This window comes from Ascaphus truei, chromosome 3 (assembly GCF_040206685.1).
Source record: "Ascaphus truei isolate aAscTru1 chromosome 3, aAscTru1.hap1, whole genome shotgun sequence".
NCBI classification, from domain to species: Eukaryota; Metazoa; Chordata; class Amphibia; order Anura; family Ascaphidae; genus Ascaphus; species Ascaphus truei.
The window spans coordinates 90,951,186-90,977,182 of NC_134485.1; the positions used below are offsets into that span (position 1 = coordinate 90,951,186).

The following is a 25,997-nucleotide window of genomic DNA, read 5'->3' on the forward strand; positions in this document are numbered from 1 at the left end:
TTCCCCACCCCTGCTCTAGGGTGAATGGAAAATTAGTGTTCGGATGTCGAAGGATGGGAGCAGAAACAAAGGCTTGTTTCAGCGTTTTGAAAGCCGTGGCTGCCTCGGGTGACTAGAAGGAAGGATCTGTACCTTTTTTGGTTAGTGCCGTGATAGGAGCAATGATGGTAAAAAAGTTATGAATAAACTTCCGGCAATAGTTGGAAAAACCCAAAAATCGCTGAATAGATTTGAGAGAATTGGGTTGTGGCCAATCCACGACGACTTTCAGTTTCTCTGGGTCCATGGCCAAGCCTCTGTTGGAGATAATATACCCAAGAAAGGAAGTGGTAGACTGGTGAAAAAGGCATTTCTCCATTTTAGCAAACAACCGGTTCTCTCGGAGGCGTGAAAGCACAAACTTCGTGTGGATGATATGGTCCTGTAAGTTTTGGGAAAAAATTAGGATGTGATCCAGGTAAACAATCACAAAGCGATTAAGGACATCACGAAAGATGTCATTGATAAAGTCCTGAAAAACTGCTGGTGCGTTGCACAAACTGAAGGGCATCACTAAGTATTCGTAGTGCCCACTACGGGTGTTCAAGGCAGTCTTTCATTCATCGCCCTCTCGGATACGGATGATGTTGTATGCCCCACGAAGGTCAAGTTTGGTAAAGAGGTTGGCCCCCTGAAGTCTGTCGAAGAGTTCGGAGATGAGTGGGAGTGGATAACGATTTTTCACCGTAATATGGTTCAGACCCTGGTAATCAATACACGGTCAGAGAGTACCATCCTTCTTCTTGACGAAGAAGAATCCGGCCCCCGCGGGAGAGTTGGAAAGACGTATAAAGCCCCGCTTTAGGTTCTCACGAATATATTCATCCATGGCTTCCGTCTCGGGCAACGAGAGAGGATAAGATTTGGCCTTTGGCAAGGTGTATCCAGGTACCAGGTCAATCGGACAGTCGTAGGAACGATGAGGGGGTAAGAGCTCAGATTGCGTCTTGCTAAAAACGTCCAAAAATTCTGCGTAAGGAGAAGGTAACTCCCTCTGAGGATTGGATGTGTTAGCTAGTAGATGGGACGATCGTTCCGTAGACAAAGGAGATTCTTCAGTCCTTGACCTCCAGTCAATGGGATTAGAGGATACCCAATCGATGCACGGATTGTGCTTCTGCAACCAGGGCAGGCCAAGCGTGACCGGTGTACCCGGGGCATGAATCACGTCAAAGCCCAGGGTCTCTTTGTGAGAGTGAGAAGAAAGGGTGATAGGTCCAGTCTCCAAGGAGATATATGCCGGAGTGAGTGGCCGATTATCAATCCCGACCAAGGCAACGGGGGACTTCTTCTTGGAAAGTGGAATCTGATTTTGTTCAGAAAAGGTCCATGAAGTTCCCTCCAGCGCCGGAATCGATAAATGCTGCTGTGGAGGTGCGGAAGGTAGGACCAGAAAGGGAAACGGGAATGGTCAATTTTTTAGGGAGTTCCCTTCTGGGTAGGGGGTAAGGAGTTTTAGCACCCAGAAAGCACCCCTGCGTACTCACTGGGTTTGGTCGTTTCCCGGAGATGGTGGGTTGTCATGGGTACGCTGCTGAGAAGATCCGCAATGATGGCACAACTCTCCGGTTGAGCGAAATTGTCAGAAGGGTACCTGAGGTTGCTGGACTCCGAGTTGCATCGGCTCTGGGGCTTCCAGCGCAGGCAGCGGGGAGAAGACGGGTCTCGAGGTCGTAGAGAACCTGGAGAAGGGAGCACGAAAAGGCGTAGACCGGGGTTGCTGACACTGAGCGCGGCGTACCTTAAGACGCTGGTCCATACAAATGGCCAGGGTGATGAGGTCCTCCAGCAGTCCTGGACTGGGTTGAGAAGCAAGTTCATCCTTCAGGGAGTCCGATAGGCCTTTCCAGAAGATGGAGACTAAGGCCTCCTGACACCAACGAGTCTCAGCTGCTACGGTCCTGAATTCCAAGGCGTATTGGGCCACAGGCCGACGTCCCTGTGTAAGCTGCAGCAGGGAATCAGAAGCAGTCTCTTGTCGTGCGGGGGTATCGAAGACCTGTCGAAAGTCTCGTCTGAAGGCAGCGTAATCTCGGGTAATATCAGGGCGCAGTTCCCAGATCGGGGAGGCCCATGCCAGTGCATTCCCTGTGAGCAAACTGTATACATAAGCTACCTTTTTCCGTGGGGGTCCCCTGCGTAGGGCTTCGGAGCCGGAATCTTCGGAGCTGAGGATAAAGTGGATGTTGAATCAGACTGCGCCGGCGGCATAGGCGCAGGTGGTGCCTGTAGAGAAAGGTCCTGTACCTGTTGGGAGAGGAGAGCTACTTGATCCGTTAAGCCTTGGATTTGTTGGTACATGGCCGTCATCATAGAGTCCACATCAGTCTGGTCTGCATCTTGTGGGCTCGACATAATGTTACGCCGGTGCTGCCCGCAGACCAAACCCGTCCTTTCTACTGAGGTGAGGAACGTATATGGGTACGCACCCGCAGCAAAAGGAGCGTGTCCGGAGTGTGGTATTAGGCGTTGCCAGGCCAGGTGATGTTAGCTAGCAATACTTGCCGGTACCGGAGAAGAAGTGCCGTCGTCGTTGCCGTTTTAGCCAAGGTCAGGGATTGGAGAATTCCGGAAGGTCGTTGTCCAAGCAGGGGTCGAGAGCCAGAGAAGGACGTCCGCCAACCCAAGTCGTAACCTGAGAGAATAAGAGAGAGAACGCCAAAGTAGTAATCCTAATGGAAACTATGTCGAGCAATGAATGAGTGGGAGGACAGGCATTATAAAGTGCGGCTGACCAATCAGAGGTGGAGGCAGGCCTGGAGGAGTGCGTAGAGCTGTCCTGGATAGGTCCACTTGATTGGCAGGCAGGTGAGGACTCTTATTCTGGCAGGAGGTCCTATTAGTCTGCTGGGGGCGTGGTTTCACTGCTAGAGCAGTGAATAAATTATTTTCACCCGGCGCGCGCTGTACACGCGCGCAGCCGGGACACATGGCAGCCGCATGGGAGAGGGAAGAGCCAGCAGAAGCGGGAGACCGCCGGGGACGGCGAGGAACCTCTGGGACAGCAGGAGGTAAGTGGCGCCATCGAGGGGCACGCACCTCGGCAGCGGCGGTTACAGAAGGTGAGGAGGGGCCAGGGCACGGGCGCCGGAATCCCAAACTCCTCACAGTCTACACCCCCCTCTGCTCACAGTACCCTCATGCTAAAATTATCCCCCCTGCTCAAACAGTAACCCCCCTCCCTGCTCAAACAGTAACCCCCCTCCCTACTCACAGTAATCCCCTTCTCAAACACGGTGTTCACATGGTGTTCTGTGGGCACTCTGTGCACTCGCTGCACTCGGTGAGGGCTGAGGGCCACATGTGCGCGCGCCATGGCTGTCTGTGCGTGCCGCGCACATGCACCGTGCACGTGCACCGTGCGCCGTGCGCGCTGTGTGTGCAGCTTGTGAGATGTGGGCTGTCTGTTCCCCCTGCTCCTCTGCGGTTCCGGCGTGTACTGTCCCAGCGGGGTCATGTGACGTCACGGCATGGCAAAGTGACCCCACGGGGTCATTTGACACCAGTAACCATGGAGACGCACTAAATGTTCAACATAAACATGACATAAAAGTTTATTAAAAGGATTAAAAATTGAATAATAAGCAACACAAATGAAGTGATAACATATATAATACAACAAAAAGTATGTAAAAGAGAATACAACATTGTAATAAAGTGACACCTAAACAAACCTCTGACCCCCTCTGCTCATGGTTATCTCTGTCATTGTTATCCTACAACACACTGTCCTGTCTGAGAGCTAGTAAAATACTGTACTCAGGTACTGTACTTAAGCCCTCCAGATTAGTTGTTAAAAGCCTCAGGTTTTCAACACTAGGAAAAGGCATACTGAAGACCCCTGGCAGGTAGAAAAGGCGGAAACTTCAACCAAATGTAAGAGGTTTACTTTTCAAGAAAAAATTGCTGCGCTTGACAGAATAAAATCTGGAGTCACGCAAACCAAAGTGGCTAGAGACCTAGGACTGAATGAGTCTACAGTTCGCAGATGGAAAAAGGAGGAGGAGAAACTTCGTGATGCAGTTAAATCCATAGAAACAGACGATGGACTGAAGCGTAATCGTTTGCGTGAACCTAAACACAGCCAGGTGGATAAAGCTGTTTTTCAGTGGTTTGTCCAAGAAAGATCCGAAGGCATGCCTCTGTCTGGACCCCATCTGCAAACGCAAGCCAAAAAGTTTCACAGCCAACTTCACGGCAATGCTTCAACCTCCTTCGCGGCAAGTAGTGGATGGCTAGATCGCTTTTAAAGGCGACATGGAATAAGGAAAACCGCTATATCAGGAGAGATACGGTCAGCTGACGATGAAGCTGCATACTCGTACCCTGCCCAGCTTCAGAAGATAATTGAAGATGGTGGCTATACCGCAGAACAGGTTTATAACTGCGATGAGACCGGACTGTGTTTCAAAATGCTACCGAATACCACTCTGGCCTGTAAGAATGACGAACAGCATACACCAGGATTTAAACAAATGAAAGACAGAGTGACTGTACTTTTTTGTGTGAACCAAACTGGAAATCACAAACTGAAGCCACTTTGTATTGGCAAGTTTAAATCGCCGCGGTGCTTCCACCATGTGAATATGAGTACTATGCCTTTTTCGTATGATTTCAGCAAAAATGCCTGGATGACTGCCAGTATTTTCAAAAGGTGGTTTCATCAACAGTTTGTACCAGAGGTCCCTAAAAACTTACGGCAACAAAGGTTGGATACAAAAGCTTTGTTGTTACTTGATAACTGCCCTGCACATCCCCCGGCCGATAGCCTAATAAGCCGAGATGGAAAAATAAGGGTCAGCTACTTGCCCAAGAACACGACATCCAAAATACAGCCACTGGATCAAGGCATTATTGCAACCATTAAGATGAACTTTCAGAAAACGCTGATACACCGAATAATCACAAGTGATGATCCAGTTACGTCATTTTTAAAGAAAATGAATCTAAAATAAGTTTTTTATATTGGTGGCGAAGCATGGGAAGCGGTCACACAAATGTGCATTTCGAAATGTTGGCGAAACATAACAGGTGCACGTCTGGTGCCGGCTAACGTTGAAGTCGCCAGTGACAGTGAAGACGATGCTGACTTTGAGGGGTTTACGGAGGAAGAAGTCACCGCCGCCAATCTATTATTTGCAAACTATGTTAATGAAGGCCTCACAGAACAGGAAATGGCCAATGCAGAACGAGTACTGGAACCGTTCCTTGGTACGGAAAGTGGGGCTACAATTGACTCTTGGGTCGATGGGGACAGCAGCTGTCCTACTCATGAACATATGACGGACTCAGAAATCATTCAAAGCCTTAGAAGTGAAAATACTGATTTGGATACTACTGAAGACGATGAGGACGAGGAACCAGAGCCGCCACCAAAGATCACAGAGGCGCTCGTTGGATTACAAACAGGACTTACATTTCTAGAGACAGAAAACATTGATTCAATTACAATCTTGCAATTAAAAAGAATCATTGAAATCGTCAAAAAGAAGAAAAGAGATGCACTGAAACAGACAACCCTCGATAGTTTTTTTAAAGTGTAATCTCAAGCTGTTTTTATTATGTACAGTACTGTATGTTTTTTGTTGTACAGTTGTTACATGAACACAGAGTGCAATACACTGTTTTCACTTTAATTTGGAATTACAGCCCCATTATTAATGTTCAAACAGCAATGTACAGTAACTGGAATGTTAGATGTACTGTATAAAAGCAGTTGCGAGTTCAGTATGTGCTGTATCTACAGTGGATACTGTATGTGTTTTTGTGTGTTGAGCAAAAAGTTATTTAACGTTCAGTACTTTATTTACAGTCTTTTTGAGAAATGAACAACACGCTAATTGGTGTTTTAAATACAGTACTTTATTGTAGAATGCATCAATAAAAGTGTTAATACTGTACAATTGTACATTTTCTGTATTTTTTATTCTACTGCTGAGACTTTAAACACACACTGACACACTGTCACACACACACACTGACACACACACACACACACACACACACACAATGACACTGACACACACCCTTACACTAACACACTTACACACACTGACACACACAATGACACTAACACACTGACACACACTTAAACACACACACAATGACACTAACACACATACACACACACAATTACACTAACACACTTACACACACTTAAACACACCCTTAAACTAACACAATTATAAAACACACAATGACACTAACACACTTACACACCCTTACACTAACACACTTACACACTTACACACACTTAAACACACACACACTGACACACACAATGACACTAACACACTTACACACACTGACACACACTACCACACACACTGTCCGCCCATACAGTCTGTGTAGTGTTTAGTCATAGCCAGGAACAGCGTATGTGTCTGGATGTGGAGAGCATTGCACATGGCTCATGTAAACAAAGCAGGGACGCCACTGTCTCTTCTTTGAAACCCGATCCCATGCACATGCGCAGTGCCATCGTAACACAGCAGTGATATGCTGGGCATTCAGAACACTGACAGACACCGGGAGCAGAGCTGCCAAATGCCAGGTAAGAGATTTGTGCGGTTGCCACTGCCCCACCGGGTCTGGGAATGCTGGGAGAGTTCTCAGCTTTCCCTCCGGCGGACGTGGTAGCACTGATGCAGCGGCCATCTTTTGAAAAAAAAATTAAAATTGCGGCGGCCATTTTGTTTTTTCACGACCCCATTACTAACGCGGTGGTCTCGGGGTGGACCCCGAGGACCGTGCTATAACAGGGTTCACCTGTATCTGGGACACCCATACCCCCCCTTGCTCTTTATGCCATCAGTACCGATCTTGCCACTCTGGGTCTTCTGCCCCGCCAAATAAAATTTTAAATAGTCTATTTTGGATGTTTTTTAGTTCAGAACCAGGAACTGGAAGTGTTTGAAAGAAATATAGTAATCTAGGGAGTATATTCATTTTAATCGAGATCATTCTTCCAATCCAAGAAATCTGGTAACCTTCCCATTTATCCAGGTCTTTTTCAATTTTTTCGAACAGGGCTGGGTAATTGTGTTGATATAAAGATTGGTAGTTCTTTGATACATTTACTCCCAAATATTTGATGTACGAAGAACTCCATCTATAGCTGAAATTCAGTTTGAGCAGTTTCACTTCTGGTTCTGAGAGGCTTAGATTGAGGGCTTCAGATTTATCGCTATTTATTTTATATCCAGATATTTTGCCAAAATCTCCTACAGTAGTTCCCTTTGAAGGTTAGGAAGGAAAGTTTGGGGTCTGGATAGGGTCAGGATAATATCTTCGGCAAATAGGGAAATTTTGTAATTTGTTTTTCCAATTTCTACAGTATGCCTTGGATGTTTATGTTATTTTGTATTTTGGACGCTAGAGGTTCAATAGTGAGAGCAAAGAGGAGGGGGGATAGGGGGCAACCCTGTCTCATTCCATTTTTGATTTAGAACCTTTCAGTGTTCCCTCCAGGTAGTCTAACAAGAGCCGACGGGTTTTGGTAGAGCGCCCGCACACACACACAGATAAGAATCTTTAAAGCCGAATTTCTTCATAGTATTATCGAGAAATAGCTAATCAATTCTATCAAATGCCTTCTCGGCATCTAAACTCAGTAGCATTGCCTTGGTGCCTGTGAGGTGCACATGATCAATTATGTTAATTATCTTACGAGTATTGTCCGAGGCTTGACGCCCCGAGACAAACCCCACTTGGTCCAGGTTTATTAATCTGGGTAAAATTGGGTTTAGTCTATTTGCTAGGATCTTGCTGTACAATTTAAGATTATTATTCAGGAGGGAAATTGGCCTATAGCTACCACATTGAGTTGGGTCTTTCCCTTCTTTATGCATAATAGCAATGTTTGCTAGTGACATTGACGATGGGATCGGGTTTCCCTCCATGAATGAATTAAACAAATTCAGTAGGTGAGTGGACAATATTGGTAAGAATTTCTTGTAATAGACATTGGAGAAGCCGTCTGGGCCCGGGGCTTTAGAGGTTTTTAGTGTTTTCACCACTGCAAACAATTCTGCCTTTGAGATTTTGGCATTAAGTAAGGAGTTCTCTTCCTCTGTCAATGAAGGAAGATTGCAATCATCGAGGTAATTTGTGATTGCCTCCAACCCAGTTGGCTCTGATGTGTCACTCCGGGTCCTCAGGTTATACAATTTAGTGTAAAATTTAGTAAATTCTTCTGCTATTTTTTTATTCGTTGTATAGTATCTCACCAGACTTACTCTTGATCGCTGTTATTTGGGATCTTTTCTGCACTCCTCTTAACCTGCTAGCAAGAAATTTGTCGGACTTGTTGCCCTTATCATAGTATTTTTGGTTGGTCCATTTAAGAGCTTTTTCTACATTCATGGATTTGCTTAAGCTCGTTTCTATTGGTGGTCAATAGTTTATATATTTTTTTTGAATGGTTGGTTTTGTGTTGTTTCTCCAGTTCGAGAATTGTGTCTATTAATGTTAATGTTTTTATCATTTTTACTTTGATTTTCTTTTTGTGGGAGGCGATTGAAATGAACTTGTCTCTAATTGCTGCCTTATGGGCTTCCCACAAGATTGCTGGGGATGAGACCGATCCGAAATTGATATTAAAATAGTCTTTGAGTGCTCTTTTAATTTCTCTTTCTACTTCCACATTGTTTAATAGGGAGTCATTTAATTTCCAATGATAAGAGGTCGTTTTCATAAATGGTATGGAGATTGTCAAGTTTACCGGAGCATGATCCGACCATGTGATCGGGCCGATATCTGATTTGGTGGCGGCCTCTAAGATATTCTTGGTAACTAGAAAATAGTCGATGCGTGAGTACGTCTGGTGAGGAGGAGAGTAAAAAGAGAAGTCTATTTGGCCCTGGTGGTGGGTTCTCCAAATGTCCATCAGAGAGAACTCTTTAATTATCTCTTTAAATTTTTTCCCAATTTTAAGCGATTGAACAGAGTGGGAGCGGCCTGGAATAAGTGATTTATCTTCAACAGAGTTTAATACCATATTTAGGTCTCCACCTAATATTATTGAGGATAAATATTCAGGGTCCACTTCTTCTAACACTTTTTTTAGAAATTCGGTTTGGTTTTCATTTGGTGCATTAAGGTTAATCAGTGAGATCGACGAGCCAGACAAAGATCCATATACCACTAGAAATCTACCCTCTGGATCCAATGTTACCTTTGTTAGATTGAATGGAGTACCTTGGCGAATTAAAATTGCTACTCCTCGTTTTTTACTACTAAATGACGTGTAATAACTCATTGGGAATGCGTTTTGAAATGTTTTGGGCGGGTCCTGGGATGTGAAATGCGTCTCCTGAAGGAATATAATATCTCCCCCAGAACTCTTCATTTCTTGAAGAGCTGGCCTCCTTTTCCTATTATTTTGTAAACCCTTTACGTTCAGGGAGACCAGTTTGATAGCAGATTGGTTAGCCATGGAGTTTACCTTTAATGTATGTTTTTAGAGCCTCTCCTTTCTCAGTGGGGAGGACTTGCTTCAAATCCAGATAAAATATACTAAATTTGGATATCATTACTGCTTGAGTCGTTCTTAGAAGTGAATCTTTCTTAGCCGACCAGGGCAAGGGGGGGAGGGGGCAGGAGAGTGGAGTGAGTGGGGGGGAGGAAGGAAAGAAAGGGGCCTGCTGGGACAGTATCAGTGATAATGAGAGTAAAATTAGGCCTTAATATGGCCTTAAGAGTTACAACCGGTGTGACTATTAACCAGTTATTGTACTGAAGGACCTTGGGGGGTAAGCCCGGCAATGACAACCCTTGAGGACGGGGAAAATATATATCTTTACACCCCTCTGGGGGTACGAGCAGTAGAACTTGTGCATAATATTTATAACCATCATATTACCGATTGCCCAACCTGGTGGACCCTAGTATCCTCAGTTTGAGTGAGAGAACTGAACAGCATCCAGACCCTGGCAAAACATCGATACAGTTTCTCAATTATTACAAAATATGTGGTGGTAAGGTATCTGGCTTCTATGATACATAATCAAGGTTCTAAGAATCATATTGCTTCCTTATCTAGATGTGAAGGGAGGGGGGGGAAGGGAAGAAGGGGGAGGGGGAAGCGGGGAGGGAGAAAGGGGAGGGGAGGGAGACAGGGGAGGAAGGAATGGGGGGAAGGTAGGGGTGGAAGGGGGGTAGGGGTGAGAGGGGTATGATGTAGGGGTGGGAGGGGGCTGGGGAGGGGAGGAGGTAGAAGACGAGGCATAAGAAGGCACCTTGTCAGGTAGGAGGCAGGGGAACGGGACTGGTATACATTTTTGGACATTGAACAGTTTCAACATTGTGCATTTCAATAATACAGGTTAGAAAGATTGGGAAAAATATATGTATATTTTAATTACAAAAATTGTGGTTTGTAGCCACCTTATAAGTCAACGAACCAGGTTAAATCAGAAAGCACAGTATTCAAGGGACTTATTCAAAGTGACCTGCTGACTATCACAAAATAACATTGGGACTCAACTTGTGTTCTCAAGTTCTAAAAAAAACTTCATCTGCAACACCTCCTCGTTCTTGCTATATAAAGAGTTAACAAGCATTATTAGCTTTTAACAGTTGTTCAGAAATATAGGTTTAATTTAGTAACAATGTATGCTTTCAGGACAACAAACATCCTTTTTTTGATTAGTCCAATTACATTTTTTCAGTTGATGAAGTCCTGAAAGGTAATGAATTAAATATCTTTATCAGGAACTCTTATGTTGGTTAATTAAAGATGACTAGTTACACAATAATCTGTAATTAGGGACATATTTATATCATACAGTACATATACTGTATTACTAGAGGCCTTAAATCTCACTCTTTAGGGTCCTGATTTTGAATATTATGAAATAGCTTCCAGTGTGGTGGAAAATTGAAAACGTGCAATAGTAAACTTAAACAATTCATATGTGAATATTCAGTTTGATTAAGAATTGTTAGGGCAATAATGCGTAAAATAAAGTGCCCTCGGTGTGTTGCTGCTTAACCAAGCAAATATCCTGCTCAAAATGTAAAAGTGACTTTTATGTACATATATTTACTAGCAAATACAAGTAATATGTGTTGTGAGATAGCATATTCAATGTAGTGGATTATACCTGATCTGACAGGATATCTGCCTGTCATGAATGCTGCGCGGCTTGGAGTACATAGCGAAGAAGCTACTATATGCTGTGTGAGCTTCACTCCTTCTTTGGCAATTCGGTCAATATTTGGTGTTCTGAAATATAAGAATTCAATTGAAACAGCTGTTAGTCCAGTTGTGATAGTGCAGAATAAATGAGTACCGTACTTGAGTATTAAGGATACCTTTTTAATTTGGACTAACAATAGATATTATTAGACAAGCTTTCGAGAGTTCTCGTCTATTGCTCAGGTCAGCAATACTGATTTACAAAAATTCCATGAGTTTAACACAGATGTAAAATCCAAGATAACAATCTAAGGCAGATGAGGTAGAGAAGGAATGGCAGATGGAATAGAATGAAAATGGAAGATACTGCACTCCAGTGGGATATCACTTCTCACAGTTAGATCATTCCATAAATGATTTAATATTTTAAATCCTCAAAGGACTGTTTAAAACTGGAGATGGGCGAAACTTTGGTTCCCAAAATTCCGCTTCACACACCAAAATCAGCATGCGGATTTCATGCTCGACAATCCGTGCAGATTCATTCGAATTTGCCATTGACTGCAACACGGATGGATTTTTTTAGAATTTAACTTCACCTGGCCTCAGTAACTCATAGCCTTCAGTACATATTATTACTTTGTGCTTGAAGTGCTTTCAAGGTTACAAATACAATCAACAAAATAGATACCCCTTGGAGATATGCTGTTAGAAGACAGTGTATACTGCAACACATCAGCTGGTTTAGCTCACACGGCTAGAGCTGTTGTTTTGAATAACAGAGATTGTGTGGGTTCAACTTCTGATCCTGTTGGGTCTGACACCACACCCAATTCCTAAGGTGCCTTAGGCTTGTCAACCCAATAACACTTTGTATGCTGTGGCAAGCAAGTGGAATAGCTTCCTGCAGTTTGTATAGTTCTATTTATTGCAAATAAAGTATTTGAATTCAGTATGACTCTGGCAGATGGAATAGGGAATATTTGTGTCCCTGTTCTGTTATACGTAGCCATTTTTATGCATATCTGTCATGTAGCACCAAAATGAGTGCATTTACCTGTCATAGTGCTCTCTTTCTGTCTTTCTTTAAAAGCAGACGACTTTCACTTCCTGGTTGACAGTTTAATATTCCTTGTGGAGCCCATCTTAGATACCTGTGAGAGATGCTAGTAGCTATTTTAGCTACATGTGTGAGCAGTGAGCAGCTCAAAAGTAGGATGTGACAACAAAACTCTGTATCAACTGGTTTAGCTCACACTGATAGTCCTGTGGCCTAGAACAGCAGTGGTCATGGGTTCTAGGCCTGTTGGATCTGACATGATTCCAGTCATTAGGTTGGTGCATAAGGCTTATTATGAACTCTATATAGCGTAGTTGGTATTGAAATCATTTTAGGAAGTGTGGGACAGGAGTCATTTAAATATACTTTGCATAGCAATTAGCACATTGCTCAGTTGTGCTCCTTTTCAGCAGATACAGTACATGTCTCCCTTGAGGGGATGTATACCATATACGACTGGTAACTGCAAATAAATTTAGAAGGTGTCGCTGTCTGATCTACAGATCAAAGGAACTGGCAGATCCAAGTTCACAAAAAATACATATTTGCCCATCTGTATTTAAAAGCACTTGAGAATGGAAAACATTTGAACTCATAATGCTCTTTGACACAGAAAAAGAGGACATACTGATATGTTTTTTTTAAAATACTATAAGAGATGTTTACAATGTTTCTCCTTGTCTTTCTATTAATTTTACCATGTGTCTCCTCCTCTCTCCCCTCTCCCCACACTGTTGATGGCTGGAGGATTCTTGGTCCTATTTCAATCCTTTTATTCATTTAATATTCTGTTTAGTTACTATTCCCTCAACCATTCTTTCTCTACCTCATCTGCCATATATTGTTATCTTGGATTTTACATCTGTGTTATACTCATGGAATCTTTTGTAAATAAGTATAGTTTGACCTGACCAAGAGAGTAGAACTCTCAAAACCTTGTAATATAATATCAATTGTTAGTCTACATAAAAAAGGTATCACCTAATACTGAAAAATAAGTGGTTTCATATTGTTAAGCAAACATTTGAAAGGCATGGACCTGAATTGAAAGCCTGTGACGGTGCTCGAATCAGGAAGCGGACCCGCAGCGCTGAGGTAGGGATGCAGAATAACCTACCAGAGCCCAGGGACAGAGTCCTGTTAGAGTATCCATAGTTGGTAAGCAGGTGGTCAGGGCTGGTGGCAGTGGTGCAGAATCCAGGCGCCAAGAAAAGGTCAGGGCAGATGGAAGGCAGTGAGGTCAGTGTCACGGTCCGAAGTCAGCAACAGGGATTCCAAAGGAACAGGCAAGCCACAGCAACAGGCTAGCCTTAGAACAGGGAAGCCACAGGGATAGGATAGCTTCAGGAACAGGCTAGCCACAGCAACAGGCTAGCGTCAGGAACAGGAAAGGCTCACAAACAAGGCTCAGCAACTAGAACCCAAGGTGGCCTGGAACACAGGAAAGGCTCACGGACAAGGAAGGCTCAGCAACTAGAACCAAAGGTGGCCAGGAGCACAGTGAAACATATACAATGCTCAGGCAGGGGTTGAAAGTCACTGGCTGCTATTTAAGCCCTTGAACAGGTGCAACCAATAACAAAGTTCAGGAGGAGGCTTGCCAGCAACCAAAATGTCCACAGCAGCCAGGTCATGGCAGATTCCAGCCTAATCCTGGACTGGGACCCTTACAAAGCCTTAGCTAAAAATCAGATTTGTGTATAGACCCAATCGAGGACCTTAGAAGCTGAAATCTATCAGTCCTTTGAAAAAGGACAACACAGCCGTCTGTACAATTAATAGTCTTACTTGCTAGGCACTTCTTTAACCCAGGCTGTGCTGAACAGCTGTGTAATATGGCAGCATTAAACTTAATTCAGAAAATATATAACTATATACTATAAATGGTGAGAGGCACGGGCAAGTGAGCATTTTAATAAGTCGTCGTTTAGCCTGCAAAACTCCTGGCCAGGTGTGCAATATCACGCGTTGTCCTTTATTTGATTTAAGATAGAAAAGGGGAAGACAAATGTTTTGTCCATACCCAGAGTTTAAGATTGAAACTTGTGTATACTGATCTGTGTTGTTGATTTCAAGTGCTGGTTGTATTAAGTGTGAAGTTAGACGCAGAAGGAAAGGGAAGTGCTGTGTATACTAGTGTATATTAGCAGGGGTGGTTGAATTTGGGGAGTGTGCAGTGGGTTAATTTATTTTCAAAGTGTGTGGTAATTGAAGCCTGTAACTTTTTGTCCCCTTTCTCCTGCCTGAGGCAGAGTGGGTGTGGTTAGTTAATTGCTAACCTGACAAACCTGGTGGGTGTCCCTATTTAAACAGAGGCTTCTAACGAATTCTGAGCTTGCGTATATTGATCTGTGTGGTTGATTTCAAGTGCTGGTTGTATTAAGTGTGCAGTTAGACACAGAAGTAGTTTGAACAAGGAAGCAGTTAAACAAGGTATAGTATATTGAAGAACAGTTTATTGTTAATACTTATAAACTTCGTAGTTGCTAGAATGAGCAGGATTTAAAATGCCACTCAATGCACATCTTGCCAAGTGTTCCAAGGAACATACCGCTGTGAGAAGTGTGAGTGGGTGGTCTCTTTAGAGTCAGAGATTGCTGATCTGAAGAGGCAACTTGCAATATTGAGGAACATTGGCAATCTTGAAAGGGGATTAGAGCTCACTGAGCAGGCCCTTGCTTCGACTAGTGGTGCAGATGGTGGCGCTGTTAGTGAGGAGCAGGTAGGTAGCTGGGTGACGTTAGAAGGGGAAGCAGGGGCAATAGGGAGAGGCAATAGATTTGCCATATTGAGTGAAGATATTGGGAGTGTCGGGGCAGAAATGGCAAGGCTGGGGGAAACTAATTCCTCTAGCAGCCAGGGGAATAGCTCCTCCAGCACAGAGGGGACTCAGGATGCTCAGATACAAAGAAAGATGGTGGTGGTGGGGACTCCATTATTATGAAGGTAGATAGGGCAATCTGTTGCCATGACAGCATGAACCAAATAGTTTGTTGTCTCCCGAGTACTCGGGTTCGGCACATTGTGGATCAGGTAGACAGATTGTTGGAGGGGGGTGGCTGGGATTGAACTGGCGGTCTTGGTATATGTTGGCACCAATGACCAAGTTATAGAAAGATGCAGGGTCCTAAAAAAAGATTACAGGGATCTAGGCCAAAAGCTTAAGGCAAGGACCTCCATTGTAGTATTTTCTGAAATACTACCAGTGCAATGCGCTACCGCAGGGAGACAGAGATTAGGGAGGTTAATGCATTGCTAAAAAAAAGTGGTGTAGGAAGGAGGGTTTTGGGTTTTTAGAGCACTGGGACTCCTTTTCTGAGAGGTGCCATCTATATTCTAGGGATGACTTGCACCTCAATGAAGAGTGATCTTCTGTACTAGGGGGAGAATGTTCAAAAGTTTTAGGAGAGTTTCAATAAGGATGGAGGGGGTGGGGAATGAAACAGATAATGAACTTAATAGAATAGAAGAGGAGACAAGGGGTTATGGAGGTAGAATGGGGGCAAGTGTGAGTTTGACAAGCAGTGAGACACCCATAGTACATACAGATAATACTACAAAACTATTAAAGACTAAACCATGTTGGTGTAGAAAGGAATGAACAGATAAGATAATAGTACAGGTTGAACAAAACTTAAATGCATGCTTTCGAAAGGAAAGGTATACAGGGATATACCAAATAAGTATACATGGGAAGGATATTGAACCAGGGATTCATCCGATTGTCAATTCTTGGAGTCAGGAAGGAATTTATTTTTCCCCTTATGAGATAACAGTGGATGATATGACACTGGTGTTTTTTGTTTGCCTTCCTTTGGATCAATAAGTTGGTACAGATATAGGATAAAGTATCTGTTGTCTAAATTTAGCATAGGTTGAACTTGATGGAAGTACGTCTTTTTTCAACCTCATCTACTACTAGCTGATATACCCGGCATCCCATATCTTACCGTAAACCCCAAAACTGGAACAATCTACCGGAGACTCTCACAGCCACCACCAGTCTAAGTTCTTCCAAAATTAAAGCTGTCTCACATTTTTATCTGGTCTGTAACTGTTACATATGCCTATGATAAATATTATCTCTGTGCATGCAATTTCTTGTATATAATGTATACTCTGTTCCCTTATATAACTATGTATCAGTAACCATGTAATATTTATCATCTTAAGTCTATGCCCAGGGCATACTTGAAAATGAGAAGTAACTCTCAATGTATTACTTCCTGGTAAAACACTTAAAAAATAAATAAATACACTTATAGGGGTCCATGTTAAAATGGATAAGAAGAAAAAAGTGACACTGTGCTCATTTGTATGTCATTTTCCAGAGTCCAAAACTGCAGTGGAAACATTGTATGCTAAGAAATAATGATGAAAAACAGTGTTGCAGGCATCTCTGAGACATGTGAATGTGCTCACAAGTGATGGTAGTAAACGATACTACCATCTATCATGTCATCAAAGCAAATAGCCTTTGAGTAACATTTGACTCTTCCCTTTCCTTATCCATTCATAATCTTGGCATGGCTAAAATGTGTCACTTCTTCCTCTGTAATATTGCCAAGATCTACCTTTTCCTCTGTCAATCTACTGCTAAAATTCTAATGCATGCTCTTATCCTCTCCCATCTGGATTGTTGTAACATACTGCCAACAGGCCTCCTTGTCTCACAACTTTATCCTCTGCTTTCTTAACAAAATTACAGAATGTGACAGAATGGTGGCTTACTTTCAGGGCATTTGATCTTGGGTTTGTGGCATGGGATAACATTCCAAATTGGTTGCAGCACTCAAATAAGGCAACATAACACATTTCTTGTTTTTCACACTCTCAATTTAATAGTCACTCATATCCTGCCTCAATGTAGGAATTTGCTGAGCCGTTTTACAGTTTTTAGAAGGACAATGTGCTCACTTTAGCCGACCGTACACAGCCTGCAATGCCCTGTCTAAGCTGCAGGAGAAAAACAACTTGCCTCATCACCATGCTAAAAATGGAGGTGCCTGCACATGGGAATTCCGCCATATATATGCTTGAGCATCTCCATGAGCAACAGAAAGCAGTCAACAAACATGTAAATGAGCATGTCAGGCAGCTGGAAGATGCCATTCTGCAGCATAGACAATGGCATTTGATATGAGACCTGTGTAGGCTGCTGAGGCTTTTTGAGGAAGCCACAACTCTTGTAAGCAGGAAAAAAACTGGCATAAACCAGAGCCTCCCCCTATTTTTTCTCCTTGAGTAAACATTAATTGATTTGCAGCATAACATTGACAATGAGCATGAGGCTGAGGATGATAATGATGATTGAAATGGTGGCAATGGTTGATATGCCTGATAAATGACCCTATGTTGTCATTATCACACAGAGAGATTAATACCTTCAGAAGTATAGACTTATTGCCCCTCGTGAAGAGACTGTGGCAAATTGCAAGGATAAGCTAATTGATTGTGTCAAGGCAATGTTGGAAAGGAGGAAAGACAGAGATAGGAGGGCAATGAAGGATCACAGACTCTGCCTCAGTGAACATTCCATGCAGAAACTGACAACACAGTTGCCATCACCACTATCTTCCTCTCAATCTGGGTTGCTAAAACAGAAACATATCCTGCACTCATAGGCGTCCACAGAATTTTTTTCAGGGGGGGCATAATTTTAACGGCCAGTGCCCGGCATAAAAGTAGTGGTGAGTGCACTGTGGTGAGCCAGCCCGACCAGCATAAAGGGGGTTCTCCACCGCGAGAAAATTTTGAAAAAAAGAGTGAGCAAATGGTGCATTTTCAAGCAAATTTGAGAAAGCTTGAAGGTTAATAAAGCAATTCTGAAAGTGTAGTTATGACATCAAAAAAGAGCAGCTACTCAGGGTTGCAGGATCTGGTGGGGGCCTGGAGAACTTGCCATGTCACTCTGGTGCTTAAGTGCAGAAATTCCAGCCGTACTACTACTATTTAGGCTGCTTCTCTGCGCAGGATCCTCCGACATGATGTGTGCCAGGTGGGGCACAAGAAAAAGAAATGGGGATCATTAAATACTCTGCTCATCACCGGGCTGGCGGTATTGAATAAACTGTGGGTTGTAGATTAGCTGCAGGGAGTTGAAAAATCCCTTTAAAGTTCTTCTGCTAGGAGATCCACGCTTTCCTTGCATAATGCATAGTTATATTGGTAAGATGAGATTTGTGAACTTCAAATAACTCACCTACAATGCACTATTTATTGAATACAGCCCTGTATGCAGTAATAGAAACTTGAAAAAGGAAAAGTGTATGTGTGTGGCACACAGTGTGGGTGGGTGGGTATATATACTTCTAATAAAAAAAAGACTCTTCAGTACTGCAAAACCAACTCTTTTTCAAAAAAGCAAGCAAAACAGAATGTTTTCTTTATATAACCCTCATCCAATAGGGTTTCCCCTTGGTGGCATGCTTCATCATTGGGTCCATCCCATTCCGCTGCGGAACGGGCGTGCTGCGACCTACAAGCTATGTGGGAGCACTTATTAGTATGACTGTACACACACACACAATATATATACTGTAGTGCCAGATTTCACTTGCCACAGCACTAGATTGCACCCACAGCAGCAGATTGCACCCAAAACACTTGCCACACAGCACCAGTTATAACCCCACAGCACTTGCCTTAGCATTGGATGGCATCCACATCATTCACCAGATATACAGCCGCGGCCCCTTTTATTCTCCAACATCTCCGATTTTTTTCAGGTTTTTTTTCCGAATGCCACGCACTTCACCACGTTCATGCCGCATTCATGTTGCATTCATGCCGGCGTCACCCGCGGTTGATGTGTTTATTGATGTGTTTATTGAAAATGGTTCGGATTTAATTGGTTGCAATTCTTCGCGTATCCGCCAGGTGGCAGATTTTCATGAATTGTAATGCGCACGCGCTTCAGTAATGTGTCGACTTGCAGGAGTTTAAAAAAATACCACAGTGGTCTATTGTAAATTGACCTTGCCACTGAAGAAGTTACAATAATGTATCAATTTAGGCTTTTCATATTAAAAAATAAATGCACAGTGTCTGGTGTTGTTTTATTGTCCAGAGAGTCCCGAAATGAGTGCACCGCTGCAGTCCGTGTTCCAAAAACTCGACATAACATACGCTTATTTAATATGGGCCGCGATTAATGCAACAGATGATAAGATGGCAACAGCCGGTCAAATGTATCAGTATTTTATCGAAAACTATGACTTTTACAAATTTTCACCAGATGCTCATGTGATGAAGCGTGCAAAAAGGAAAAAGTTATGTATCGATCCGAGTTTTTTTTCGTATTGATCCTGGTGTTATTGGAGGGTATTGGTGTGTAGCACCAGATTTTTCCCGTATCTTTGATCATGGAGACTTCAAAAGGCGAAAGGTCATGTTAAAACCAACTAAGAAACGTCAGCCGCTGGCAAGCAATGCGCCAGCAACAGCGCCAGCTTCCAATAACGGTCCGACCGTCAGTGAAAACCTGGTGACCGGCAACCCTTGCTGTCTGTCCCCGCCCGGATACCTGCAACCTGAGCCGGATTTCCCGTACAGATTCCAGCAAGCTTGCATGTATCAAAGCAATTTCCAGCCTCATCAGCTGTCGACTACAGGTGTAGTAGTCCCGCTGTCACCTGTCAACTACGTGTATAATCAAGAATACGGGACTGGCAGTGGCTCGGCGCCAGCTGATTGGCAAAGTCTATGGTGAGTAATGTTACTGTATTTTATTCTTTTTTTGAAATATCAATATCAATGCACAGTCAAGCGATTCTCCTGTAAGCAATATCATTGGCTGAGCAGCTTCTACAGTAGATACTGAACAATTGGTGGAAAGCTAGGCGCATGCGCATTGGAACCTTCTTGAAACGCATATGCGTGTCATCACATCTACAGTAGGCGCATGCGCATGTGAACAAGAGACGCCCCTCGAGAAAATTATTGGTGGGACTGACTGTGGGAACTTCTTTAGGGGGACTGACTGACCATAACAGTAAAACTTGTACTTTTATTTTTCCTCAAAAAAGAAAACTTTGTCATCTTATTCGGAAAACGGCAAATGGAGGGATTTCGATGGATAATATCGCTTTGTATGCCTGCACATTGCTGAATCGGATTTAAAAAACCACGTACCGGAGTCAACAGTTTAGTGGCCGTTGTTATTGATTAGGATAGAATAACTGAGAGCTTCATAGAAAACCTGAAACAGTATGCTGTTGTTTTCAGACAGTATACAATAACTTTTTTATATACATACTGTATAATAAACACGAAAAATAAAAAGTATGCATTTATTCTACATGTATTCCAGTACATATGTGTATTCTATACCTGTACAGCATGTACTGTTTTAATACTCTTGTGATGTACTGCGCATGCCTACAGTATACAGTATAGTACTGTATAGTATGCCTTGACAGTACTGTATGTTCTAGAAACACTGTATTTTGTTATAAAAGGAGATAATGAAACAATTTAAAACAAAATCAACATTTTCTTTTATTGGTGGAGTAAGTACAAAAACATTTATGGAGTAAGTAAAAACATTTATTTAAAAATACAATTTAAAAACATTTAAAGTGTACAGCAATTCAAAACATTTACAGGTGTATGGTGTACTGCTAGTAAAAACATTTATGTACAGTATATTGTGCAAGTAAAAACATTTCTTTATTAATACAATTTAAAACATGCAACATTTCCTTTATTGAAGTACAGAAAGTCAAAACATTTACAGCACAGGTGTACAGTATGGTGTAAGTAAAAACATTTCTTTATTAATACAATTTAAAACATGCAACATTTCCTATATTGAAGTACAGAAAGTCAAAACATTTACAGCATGGTGTTAGCATACAGTATGGTGTTAGTAAAAACATTTATTTATGAATACAATAAAGTTGTTAAGAATACAATTTATGAATACAGTAAGTCAGGCCTGCACAACTTCAGTCCTCGAGGGCTGCAAACAGGCCCTCGAGGACTGGACTTGTGCAGGTCTTGTGTAAGTAAAAACATTTATTTTTTAATACAATTTAAAACAAGCAACAAGTCAAAAATTAAACAACATTTGAACAGTCACGCGAATTCGATAGCCACCAGATTGTCCTTCCAGGGCCGATGCCTTGTATGATGCAAAATGCCATTAATGGAGTCTCTCACTTTTTTCATTAAAGGATCAGTAATTGAAAAATAGCGCCGCAATTCCTCCACAATAGTCCTTCTTAAATTTTCAGGAAGCGCCCTTTTTTTCGCAATTTCCTTCGTAGTTTACTTTGTTGGCCCACCCACAGTACACCAAGTAGGACATGTGGTGCTTGAAAATTAACATGGCATACTTCTGGGGTACACCAGCACTTGTTAACCTATACTTCTCCCTGAGTGGCTGGGGCAGCTCGCGCAGGATAATGTCGGGCACCGTCTCAATGCAAGCGTATGTGGGTTGGATTCTGGGAGCGGGTGTTCTTCTGGGAGTGGGTGTGCTTCTGGGAGCGGGTGTGCTTGTGGCGGCGGGCGAGGGTAGATTGTCTGGGAGGATGCTTTCCTCCTGTCTTGGTCGCCGTGTTGTCTCCTGGCGTGGTCTTGACGGGGTTGTCATGTCATCCTCGTCAACGGCATTCATTTACACATATTCTTCTGGTGGAGGAGGTGCGCTTGGTGATGGAAGGCGGTCGAAGGTCCCATTCATCCTATCCATGCCACCCTCCGGCATCGGAGATACAGGGGCATGAACTCCGAGCAAATTATGTATCCCCGCTATGTCAGTCTCTATCTTCTCCATCCGTTGATCCATCTTCTCCATCCGTTGATCCATCTTCTCCATCCGTTGATCCATATTTAGCATGGTCTCTAAAAGAAGATCTATCTTTACCAGCATAGTAGAGTTCCCGGGGATATCGACACTTAACCCATTCAGCATGCGGTCTAACGAGCTGGATCTTGTGCATGGGGTGCTGTGGACATCTGGGTGGATGGGTGCTACGGAGGATCAGATGGGGGTTCCCTGGAGAGAAGCGGCAGCGTCGTCGAAGAGGGATGGAGAAAGTGACCTGTGGATCTCCGGGAGAGAAGCGGCAGCGTCGTCGAAGAGTAGTGGAGAAGATAGGCTGTGGGTTTCCGGGAGAGCAGCGGCAGAGTCGTCTAAGCGTAATGGAGGAAGTGGCCTGCGGTTTCGGTGGGTTGGTTGCCATTTGTTTTGCTTTGAGTGTACATCACCGAATTTCTTCTTGACATAATAAGGCTTCTTAAAACCCTTAGCCTTTGGGGTCAGCAGAAGGTTTTCTTTATTAGCCTTAGCCTTTCGCTTTGGCCTTAGCTTGGAAATGGCTCCCGCCTTTCACTTTTTCTGCATGACAGGCACGGCAGAGGCGAGTGTGTTCCTGCGTCCGTAGAATCGGGGGTTAATCCATGGAAGCAGATTGCACAATGCAGTATCTGGACAAGGTAAAGTTCAGATACAGATCATCGAGTGGTGGGATATGCAAATTGTGTAACCTTTTATGCATGGCGACGAGGTGCAGGTGTTAAGAGTTGGCGTACTCTAATGTGAGTCATTAACGTATAAATACACCATCCATTTTGTGGATTCACTGCACATTGAATACACATCGACTAAACATTGAATATACATTCTTGTGCTTGTATTTCTTTCTACTCGCAGCTATGCCTGTTAAAAAGATTTCAAACGATCTCAGCATGGGAATTAAGGATATGTAGACGAGCGGGCAACGAATTGCAGATATCCAACGCTGGTTAGGTGCTTCTGGCCTCGTGGTACCAGCAACCACCGTGAGCTATTATGCACACGGAAAGACCAAAAAACGCACGAGGACATCAACGGTAACAAACGCGTAAGTATATTATACTGTCTATATATATATAATTGTTTATATTGCTGCATATTAATATAACTATATATTATTGATCTATCTATTATTGTTTATATCGCTGTATATTTATAAAACTATAAAACACAGTATATCTATCTATTATTGTGTAAAAAGCGCTGTATATGTATAAAACTATAAAACACAGTATATCTATTATTGTGTATATAGCGCTGTATATTTATAAAACTATAAAACAAAGTATATCTATCTATTATTGTGTATATAGCGCTGTATATTTATAAAACTATGAAACACAATATATCTATCTATTATTGTGTATATAGCACTCTATATTTATAAAACTATAAAACACAGTATATCTATCTATTATTGTGTACTGTAAATGATGTGCTGTACTTGTGGCCTACTGCACTGTAACTTACAGGATTGTTGTTCTTCTTTACACTGTAGGGAGACAACTCTTCTGGTCGACAAAATAAGTGAAGAGAATGATGAGAAGAGTGCCTTAAGGGTCAAAGACACTCTGCTGAAAAATCACAATCTCACTGTATTCGAGACCAGCATAAAGAAGATGAGATGCAGAATTGGATGGAAATATGGGCGTGTGAGGTTAGTACTGGACAGTACAGGAGGTTAAAGTGTTGTTTAAGAAACTGTACTGTACCTATAAAATTATTCCTTGTCATTACAGAGCGTACCTATGATAAGGGACGTCAATAAAATCAAGAGAGTGGTCCAGGCCCAGGCATGGATCGAAAGTGGAGAAACATTTCAGGATTGCATCTTCACTGACGAGCCTACTGTATCGCTGGAGAGATTTGCCGCCTTTGCATTCCACAAAAAAGGTCGCATATCTATGAAGCCGCGTCCAAAACACCCAGTGAAGATGCATGTGTGGGGTGCCATCTCTAGGCGTGTACCAGGATGCATTGTCATCTTTGAAGGTAAAATAAGTCACACGCTTTTGCCTTATGCACTGTACTGTACTAGTGTGCAGTTTTTTGAGCACTTTTCTTTTCTTGTTATATGAATCATGAATAAAGCTTTTTTCCAAGAGCAAATTGTGCCTGAGATTGTGGAATACATCACACGTGAGTTCCCAGATGGTCACCATTTCTACCAGGACAACGATCCAAAGCACACCGCGTCAACAGCGCATATTCTTGAGCGCGGTATCTCTCAGACCTCTCCTGCCCGTGTCTCAAGCTCCAGTAAGCTGCAAACTGCCTTCCCTCTTTGCTCTCTCGCGAGAGTTCGCCATCAGCAGGCTGGTTCTCCCTGATCTTTGGCTTGCTGTCCCCAGTATCATCCACACACCTACCTACAGTATTATGTATTATTTATTTATTTCCATTTTCAATGTTGTGTTTTCACTTTTTTTTTAATTATAATTGTACAGTCATAGAATGATTGATATAGTGGCAGCCTACCCTTTCACAAGCAGATGATCACAGCGAAGCAGGTTGGCAGCGGAGGAGAGCAGGAACACAGCGCTATTGCATGACAGGCACCGTAAGGAGGAGTGATTGACATCACAGCGCTGGAGCGTGCTACTCCCCCATACCTCCGAAGACCCTGTGCATGTGCACACACCATCACGTGGCCGCCACCTGCACTATCCTGTTCGGCCGCCCGCGCACATCTTCTTCGGCTGCCCGTCCGCACACAGCTTTTTTGCCCTCCAGCGCACAGCGTCTGCCGGCCCGCGCACACCAGGTTTCGCCGCATGCCGAGTGTGACCCCCCCCCCCCAGTTTGCGCACCGCTGCATTCAATTACAACACCTACACACAGACAATCACAACACAGACATAGCACACATACTCAATCACAACACACAGACACAATATACACTCATATCACAACACACCGAATCAGACACAACACACTCAATCACAACCAACACAGACACAACACACACACTCAATCAAAACACACACAGACACACAGACTCAATCTCAACACACACACAACACACTCAATCACAACCAACACAGACACAACACACACAACACAGAAACAGCACACATACTCAATCACAACACACACACACTCATATCACAATACACACAATACTCAATCATAACCAACACAGACACAACACACACTCAATCACAACACACAGCACACATACTCAATCAAAACACACACAATCATAACAGTCAAACACTTTCACCTGGGGGGGGGCAGGTAGTACTAAGCATGGTCCGGTCCCCCTGTCCCCGTGTGCTTCTGCAAACTGAGGCGGGCAAACAGACAGGAGGAGGAGGGGCTGTCTGTGTGCAGGAAGGCCTGAGAGAAGCTGAGAGAAGAGAGAAGCAGCAAGACCATGCCCCCGCAACAAGGCCCTGCCGCTGCAACAATCAGAGAGCTGAGAGCAGCCGACACAGAGCTTGTTCAGCCTGCTGCCTGCGCCCCCCTAAATAATCTTGCGCCCTTCAGTTTGCGCACCGCTGTCTTAAACCACAGTTACTGATACAACACTCAATAATGCATGAGTGGAACATACGCCTTTTATTTTGTTGACATTTTGCTCACAATAATTACTAACCTGTGAACACTAAGTTAGCATTCTTTGAGAGTGGTGGAGAGAACTACATGGGGATAGTCCTTCTGAGAATCAGTGATTCAAAAGCACTTACAGTATAAGGGCCCTGCTGGACTGTGTATTCAGGGCTTTGATCAGAAGGCTCATAAAGTAGCTGCTATTCTTTTCATACTACAGTGGATTATTGAGCATTGGCCCTTTTCTATGGGCCTAGAGATTTGGGCTAGTGGCAGGAGATAATGTAATCAATCTGGTGGCAGTATTACACTACGGCAACTTTATTCACATTCCCTGCTTTGTCCATGTACTGAAATTGATAGTTAATCATTTCTAAGAGCAGTGTGAGGAAGAGTAGGAAATT

General features: G+C 43.2%; 1 protein-coding gene across 1 annotated transcript in view; it reads right to left on the bottom strand.

Annotated features, from left to right (window-relative positions):
- The window catches only part of STS (steroid sulfatase), a 372,501-nt gene that overhangs the window by 340,743 nt on the left and 5,761 nt on the right, over positions 1-25,997 (bottom strand). Inside the window, exon 2 of the mRNA XM_075594564.1 lies at positions 11,145-11,266. Coding sequence (XP_075450679.1) covers positions 11,145-11,266 — 122 coding nt within the window. The remainder of the gene's footprint in view (positions 1-11,144; positions 11,267-25,997) is intronic.